Source organism: Limulus polyphemus, unplaced genomic scaffold, assembly GCF_000517525.1.
Source record: "Limulus polyphemus unplaced genomic scaffold, Limulus_polyphemus-2.1.2 Scaffold1406, whole genome shotgun sequence".
Lineage (NCBI taxonomy): Eukaryota > Metazoa > Arthropoda > Merostomata > Xiphosura > Limulidae > Limulus > Limulus polyphemus.
Window position 1 is genome coordinate 43,178 of NW_013667016.1, and position 9,144 is coordinate 52,321.

General features: G+C 33.3%; 1 protein-coding gene across 3 annotated transcripts in view; it reads left to right on the top strand.

Annotated features, from left to right (window-relative positions):
• Positions 1-1,126: 1,126 nt before the first annotated feature.
• LOC106463430 (ADAMTS-like protein 3) overlaps positions 1,127-9,144 on the top strand; it is a 48,624-nt gene continuing 40,606 nt past the window's right edge. For all 3 annotated transcript variants that reach the window (XM_022390920.1, XM_022390922.1, XM_022390921.1), the window contains exon 1: positions 1,127-1,616. In XM_022390920.1, the coding sequence (XP_022246628.1) occupies positions 1,566-1,616 (51 nt within the window). In that variant the 5' untranslated portion in view covers positions 1,127-1,565. The remainder of the gene's footprint in view (positions 1,617-9,144) is intronic.

The following is a 9,144-nucleotide window of genomic DNA, read 5'->3' on the forward strand; positions in this document are numbered from 1 at the left end:
AAACCTAGAAATTCATTTACGAATACGTGTTTCAGTTGTGTTTTTTTTTTCAGCTTTCCATAACATTCTTTTTGCTTTTCTGATTTATTAAGATAAACAACTTTCTTCAAGTGACTCCTGGCGTTTAATAATTGTTTCAGATACGGAATGCTGTGGCTTTGAGTACCGATATTCACTCTCAATAATATAAAAAACTTTCATCGTTAGTTCTTTTTTTTTCACACACGAGTCTTGCAAAGAGAGATCATTCTGATAGACGACGTATCTCAAAAGGTCGGAAGGAAGTTTTTGATTATAATATATAACCACAAACATCTTTGATGTATCCCTAATGCTCTATTTCAGATATCTGTGTTACATTTCTCACTCTCTGGTTTGTACCCAGACGTTAAGTAACGACACTTCTTTATTTACCTTAGGTCTCTGAAAAGTTCACACACTTATATTTGGATGTATAAAACAAAACAATTCCTTAGTTCTCTGAAAAATTCACACACATATATTTGGATATATAAAACAAAACTATTCTTTAGTTCTCTGAAAAGTTCGCACACTTATATTTGGATGTATAAAACAAAACTATTCCTTAGTTCTCTGAAAAGTTCACACACTTATATTTGGATGTGTAAAACAATTATTCCAAGAATGGGAAATAAGGAAGTAAAGACAAAACTATAATTTTCTTGCTATGATTTTTTTCTGTATTATAAACTGGTTTGCTGGGCTACAATTTTTATCTAAGTAAGACAGCAACAACAATAAATTTGTTAATTTCCGATTTTCCTCCCTAAATTTTATGTTTTTGGTTTATGTGGCAAACGTTTGAGGTTTAGTTCTTCCATAATTTCCATGAAAACCGTGATCAAATGTTAATTATTTTTTTTATATTTATGTGTTTCAACTTATGAAATCTGAAGATCATAATTTCAAACACCCGATACTTGCATTCTCTAAAAGAAAAATTCTTCTATCGTTAAAATTCTGGTGGATTTCCATCGATCTCGGGATTAATAGTTACAATGAAGTTTTATCAGCGACAGTTTGTCACGCATGCGCATTGCTAGCCTAAAAAGTAGAGTCAAAGAAACAGGTCCAGTACGCGGGTAAAGCGTATCAGTGAGCGGCGTGTACAACAATAGATCTTTGAATCTCAACAGCATTTAGTATATAACTGTCATCGATAAAACTAGTTAAAAATTTTAAATCAAAGTGTTGAAATATCTTTCCCAGTAACTGTTTTATCGTAATTACGTGACTATGAACACAGAAAACAAAATATTTTAAAAACTTTGTAAAGTGAGCTGGATAAGGTTGTAATTAATACTTAAATGGTCGAATAACAGAATATTACTTGTAGAGATGATTTTTTAAATTAAAATTCCGTAAAATCCAAGTACCGTTTGTGCTATTAGAGAGATTGGGCCTTTTACAAGAAAATATTGCAGTGCGTATATTGGCTTTCATTTTCCACTGGACAATAACATCTGACGAGAGCTGTTTGATATAAATTGTAGACTTATGAGAATTTAAAAAGAAAACAGCGGACTGAGAAGTCAGGCTATAAGATGGCTTACCAGACGAACAACGGTTATTCTGTTCTTATCGCCATTCTTACGGTATGTATAATGTTTTCAGTTTTTTTTTTAATGTATAGTTAGTCCAATCAAGACTGTGTTGTTATGTCAAACCTAGCAACAGGGGAACAACAAGAATCGTCAAGGGTTCAGTTATGTTATGGCTGTTAATCTGGGAAGAAAGAACAGGAATTGTTGAAATGTATGTTAACAAAGTCTGAAAACTTAAGAATAACGTAATAACGTAAAGAACATTTACCCTTATGTGGGTTTTGTTCGGTTAAAAACATTGAACGAAACAAGAATTTTAGAAACAGTAAAACTTTAAATGATTGCGTCAATTATTAAACAACCTCTCATATCAGAAGAAAAAATAAATGTTAAATTTTTCCTAATTTCAATTTCTAGCCTCACGATTTAAATCTGCCATGGAAATAGAGTAACGTCTTCGATAATTGAACTATTAACATAATTGAAGAGTAACCTTTAATAACATTTCGAATAAATTGAAGGTTAATTTTAATCACGTTAATATGTATACAATATATTCTTCTGGTGAAAGATCATAATTACTTTTTCAATGAAATGATTAAAGAAGATATAATTAAAAATATTTTGTATTGTACTGATTGGCCTAGCAGAAAATAATGTTGATTTTACCCCATCTCGTAGATGGATATTAGGACTAAACACTTCGTTATCTTTAGTGATCACAACGGTTCCTCTTCTCTGGAAAAATGACTTTCATTTTTAAATTGTCGCTAGCGATTTGCTCAATTTTAATCAGTAGAAAAACGGAGAGATTGTGGACTTTAGCAAAGTAATGCAAACTGGCGCGTTAAACACATTACATGAATAAAAAAAAACAAGTTATCTCCAGATTTTTTGAATTGAGGTAATTTCCAAGGGGATTGAGAATGAATTGTTGATTCTGAATTATCTTAGTTTATCTTCGTGTTGACCATAATAAAAAGATGACCAAAATAAATTAGTTTTTATCGATTTGATTAGTTCTTACTATGTCTGAATGAAGATATTTTTTGATTGGTTCCGTTGATTTGTTACATTTAAGTTGTCCCTTGAACTAAGCTGCATTTATCTTCTCCCTCGTGCTCGTCTTTTACAAATGAAGTCTACTGAGCTTGTACTATTTATAATATCCGGATTTTTTGTAACTTAATAACATAGATTGTGAAAAAAAGATTGTTTCTTCGAGTATTGCTAATTAGTAGTTTACGATAATATTGTTTTGTCAAATAACGTTATTTAAACCTCAAAATATCTCCAAAGTTTTACAGATTTATTGTTCACTAGTACAATAGTAATATCTCAATCTAAAAAGTTTTCGACGTGTTCTAGATTTATTGTTTACTAGCACAATAACAATGTTTCAATCTATAAATATTTTCAAGTTTTCAAGATTTATTGTTTGCTAGAATAATTACAATGTTTAAAATTCAAATTGTCCCCAAAGGTTTATATATTTCTTCTTCACTAGTACAATAACAAGGTTTAAAATTCTGTAAGTGTAAAGATTTATTGTGTACACTACAACAATAATTTTTTTCAGGACTAGAAAATATCCCTTGATTTTCATAGTTTAATTGTTTATATTAGAATAGATCCAACAAAACAGCTTTAATACATAGTTCAATCTCGATAATACAAGTATTGAGTACGTTATATTGAACCGATTTTGGAGACTCACTACGTCATTAAAGTCCATGTCGTTACGTCCGTTTATACTCTATCTGACGGCCGTTCATTTTGACAATAGCCCTGCAGCTCCAACGTAGGGCTGCATTTCAAAAACACAAAACATCACACTCCAAGTTTCCCACAATCCATCTAGTTTATGTTACAAGATACCGCACTGTGCTGGCCACAGTTTGGGCATTACTTGCTGCAGGTCTCTTTGTGGATGGTCCTGGTGCCCCAGGTTCATCCTTATTCCTTTCTTTTCTAATGCTATTCAGTCAGTTCACCCTAACCACCAAGCCAATATACACAAATGTTTGACGTATGCTACGATACACTAACAAGGACACGTAGATTGAACATGCAAGATTTTGCCTCTTAAATTATTTCTATTGTAAAGCTGAGCACGATTAAATTTATCAAAGGAGGCTCCTCCTCTCTTAATAACCATAAAGCTGTTTCTTGGATTTGGCTTACTAGAAACAAAACATTTTAGCAACAATATACGCTAATTGGCTCTTTTATTATGAGTTCCAAACAGATATTGTTCAAGTGATATGTCTGGTCATTGTTTGAACCTTACAAATACAAAGATGTACTTACAATATGGTTATGCTTTAAGACAAAGGATAAGAGCAAGAATCTCTTTGAGTTTCAAAGGGACATGATGTTAGTTGCACGTCTATCTGGACCGTCGTTATCAAGACCGTTGTTTTGATCAATTTATCAAATACATCTATCAATAACGATACTGATCGAAAATAAAAATGTGTGCCAATATATATAAATATGTGGCTGCAACCTTTTGGAGATTAACTGTAGGAAAAAAACGACTGGATACTCTTGAAAAGTGCAATAAGCCTCAGGGTGTGATTCAATTGACCAATTAGTTTCACAGTAGTCAATATTTTGCAATCTCAAAACGTATTATTCAAAACTATTGCAAAAACTATCGTGCTGCAGTAAAACAGTCTCAGATGCAAAAAAGAAGAATCATGGATCCAGTGTTGCTTACAAAACATTGTTACTGGAAGACTGGATTCAAGTGGTGTGATCTTATGAGTATGTTTCTACCTTTTCTGTACTGTCAGTAGACTAAAATATGGAGAAAACCACACAAGGAACATGATCGTGTTGTGTTTTTCCGACATGCAAACTGCTGGAGGTGGCGTAATGGTGTGGAAAACATTCTCTGGTCAAGAGTTGAGTGTTTCAATTCTTTTAGAAGGGCAAATAACTTTGAAATTGTACCTCTACATTGTACCCTCCTCACAATCCTGCGTTTTCGTCGTGATGAACAAAGGCTCGAGACGATAATATTACAACTTAACAGCCTTGTACTGTCCGAACTTGATTTGAAGAGTAAGACTTCATTCAATGGAACTCAAACTCGTTGATGAACTCAGAATATTATCGTGAAGAAAGATAATTCAAGCCGATATTAGGAGGGAGGTCATAATAAAGTGGCCAGTCAATGTATTGAATTCCTTCGTTTTTATACAAAAATGTTATAATAGCACGAGGATTTAAATATCACACAATTTTACATAAGTTAGATTACTTTCTTTCTAATGCATACCATTTAGTCGAATGTGTATCGAACGAATAAAGTAGGGAAGAGACATTGATTAACGTAGTCTTCTTTACATTTATCTGATGAATTGTGCTAGTGGTTCCTTATTTGAAGGCAGCTTTTCAACAACACCCACCGTCATCTCTTTGAGTACTCTTATTAGCAACGTGTAAAATGGGAACGACAATCACATCATAACACTCTCGTGGCTGAAAGGGCGATTATGTTCGGTAACGTGGTTCGAACCCTAGACCCTCAGATCGTGAGTCGAGTACCCAAACCATCATGCCATTCGAAGCCTCTTTTAAACGTTACAGTTTAACTTATTTTAAAAACTCTGAGTTATGTAAAGCCGTAGAATTTTATTCTAAATGTTGGGTTTATAGTCGCAATATCCTAATACTACTCATTCTAATCGTCGCGGTGTAAATTCTTTGTTATAAGTAGTTCTCAAACGTACGTAAGGGTAATTTATTTTCTTTGTTTGTTTAGAAGATTGTCCATAGAGGGCGTACCAGAAGAAAATAACCGAAATTAGCTATCTAAAGTAATCACAACACGTCAATCTTTTCTCCACAATAACATGTAATGTTACACAAACTTTCTTCAAACCAATTTGTTTAGGAAGGTTTCATGATACTAAATTCATGGATATTCGTTTGTTATGAACGTAGAATTTTCTGTGCGTCTCGTTGATCACTGGGCCACTCCTTCTGGGGAGATTACAGATAATACTACTTCTATTAAGTTTTCCTGCCTCTCCGACTATTCATTCATCACAAAAGTATTTAGAACAAATGAAACGAAAATTTTACACGAATTCCTCCTTTTAATATTTTTGTTTTGTCATGAACGACCAATAAAAGGCGGATCACTGTTCGAGAAAATTTCTTGACCTCTTGACCAGTCTTAGAAAGACAAATGATGTCGTTAACTAAGCAATGTTCTATAGGACTTGTGAGAATTACAACAGTATCAATAGACTCGTTCAGTGTTAATACTACTTTTAGTTTCTTCAGTGTTAACGCTAATTTTTTGTTTCCTCAGTGTTAACACTACTTTTAATTTCCTCAGTATTAACACTACTTTTAATTTCCTAAGTGTTAACACTACTTTTATTTTCCTTAGTATTAACACTACTATTAATTTCCTAAGTGTTAAAACTACTTTTATTTTCCTCAGTATTAACACTACTATTAATTTCCTAAGTGTTAACACTACTTTTATTTTCCTCAGTATTAACACTACTATTAATTTCCTAAGTGTTAACACTAATTTTCTTTTCCTCAGTATTAACACTACTTTTATTTTCCTCAGTATTAACACTACTTTTAATTTCCTCAGTATTAACACTACTATTAATTTCCTAAGTGTTAACACTACTTTTATTTTCTTCAGCAAATTGAGTCTCTTATTTTAGAAGAGAAAGATGTGCATGAGGCTAGCTCCCCCCCCTTCCTCCCCGACTCCAACAACAAAATAGAAACGGTTCCTTGTGGTAGAACATTTACAGAACATTTTACTATATATCAATTGTATATAAATGTTTAATGTTCTTTTTTATCTCTTTAGGCTGGTCATGAAATAACTATACATATATTTGGATATATACCGACAGCAGGCTCTTCCATTACAGCTTCTGTTTTTAACTCAAAAAGAAAACAAAACATTATTTCCATGGGTTTTTAGTTGTCTTTCTTTCAACATACTGAACGTTTATTTGTTGTGTTATTCAGCAAGCAAAGATGCATAAGATATTTAAATAAGTATGAAACTCAATTTATTACTTGTCACTGAGTTCGTGAAATTCCACCGATCATAAGTAACCCTCATATTACTTGTCATTGAGTTCGTGAAACTCCACTAATCATAAGTAATCCTCATATTACTTGTCATTGAGTTCGTGAAATTCCACCAATCAAAATTAACCCTCGCCAGACATCTTATACAGGCTAGTATCTTATCATAGTGTTACCTGTATAGGATGTAAAGAATATCAAATCCATAGTATTTCTGAAATATTGTCTATTTTGGAATTTAAATTATCTTACTTTTTCTTCCAGGAAAACTTCTGCGTTAAGTCCGCACATTTCATATAGAAATTAATCAATATATTTACCAGGTTTCTGCTATAATACTAAACTTTTGGTACAATAACTTTTAAGCTTTATCTTTAATCAGTTCCCTTATACTAAATTTTAATAAGTCTCATTTAATAATATTTTTAGGACGAAAATAACACAAACAAATTATTAGTCGTTTCTGGTTTTAGCTACAACCTGGAGAAATTTGTTGCTTGAGTTCTTCCACATGCTTTTAACAGCTTGTCGTTCCACAAGATTTTGTGCAGATATCTGAAGGATTAGATGGTGAGGCGTAACTCGTACGTTTTGATGTGGTTTTGCTGTTTACTGAGCCTCTCTTCGAAAAACCATTATACAGAAACATTCCTAAAAGTTGTGTTTCTTGTATATTTTATTTTGTTTTGATGTGGTTTTGTCGTTTACGGAGCCTCTCTCAGAAAAACCATTATACAGAAATATTCCTTAAAGTTGTGGTTCTTGTGTATTTTGTTTTGTTTTGATGTGGTTTTGTTGTTTACGGAGCGTCTCTCTGAAAAGCCATTATACAGAAACATTCCTAAAAGTTGTGTTTCTTGTGTGTTTTGTTTTGTTTTGATCTGGTTTTGTTGTTTACGGAGCGTCTCTCTGAAAAACCATTATACAGAAACATTCCTAAAAGTTGTGTTTCTTGTGTGTTTTGTTTTGATGTGATTTTGTTGTTTACTGAGCCTCTTTCCGAAAAACTATTATACAGAAACATTCCTAAAAGTTGTGTATTTTGTTTTGTTTGTCTGTTTTATAGCGCAAAGCTACCCAATAAGCTATCTGTACACCAAGGAGGAATCGAACCCAGGATGTCAGCATTGCAAGTCCGTAAACTTACCGCTGACCCTCTGGGAAATCTTCCTCGTGGTTATGCAGCTAAGTCAACAGAGGTTTCAACTGTATTTACTAATGTTTCAGCAAAAAACAACAACAAACAAACCAACAATTTATGGGTAAGTGAGTAAATTGGACAAACAAACAACCAACCATGTTAAAATGAGCCCCCCCCCCCGTGGCACAGCTGTATGTCTACAACTAACCAACCATGTTAAAATGAGCCCCCCCCCCCAGTGGCACAGTTATGTGTTTACAACCACCCAAACATGTTAAAATGCGCCCCCAGTGGTACAGCTGTATGTCTACAAACAAACAACCCAAACATATTAAAATAGGGTTTTATCGCATCACTCCTGGCGAATATTTTCTTCAGTAGGATATGAACTGAATAAATTAGTTGGGGGCTATTTCTTATTTGCAGTTTTACATAGTCTGTAATAATTCTCCGCGATATAGTTTGTTTCAGTTCGACATGGTGGAATCCAAAAGGCGTTTTTGAGCCTGGAGTCAAATTTATTATCTCTCAATAACTCTCAGTCTTAACAAGCCTACTTTCTGAAACTTTATGATGTTTTAGACGTCACTACGCTCTATTAATCCTGAAATCTCATCCTCTATCCTCAGAAATTTTGATGTAGCATAAACTGAAAAATATGATTTTGTTGATGAAAATTATCTCCCAAGCCGTCTCTGTGTCGCAGTAGCTCCCAATGTAATGATCACAGAGCATTAAAAATCGCTACACAACTACTGTTGATGAAAATGACCTCTCAGACCACCTTTGTGTCGCAGTAGTTTCCAATGTGATGATCCTGAGATCAAAGGTTGGTACAGCTAGACAATTCAAATGTCAGACAGTAGACGCCTAAAATTGGATTTTTTTTTACTTAATTTTGTGTTATACTGTTGTAGGCTTAGTACATTGTATTGGAAGACGCACACATTACAAAACGTTTACAGGTTATGATATATTACTCAAAACTAGAAGAGTATATGGAAAGAACCTAGCAGAACACATAGACGTGCATCCTTTAGCAGCTGGTTGTTCATAAACAGTACAATGTTTCATAGCATTTTTAATACTTTTCTCGTCTGTGAAATGCATATATAACATTTGATATAGGGTCATTTTATCAACGAATAGAGGGATTGACCGACACATTATAATGTCCCCACGGCTTAAAGTGCGAGTATTTTCGGTGATGAGAATTCGAAACCACGACCCTCAGAGTATTTGCTTAGATTCGGTTTGGTAATACGACGTAAAAGGAAAAAAAAGGATTTTAGGTGATTCGTAAGAATATTTAGTTATTAATCTTTTATTGCTTACCTACATAAGTTTTACGTTCTTAAC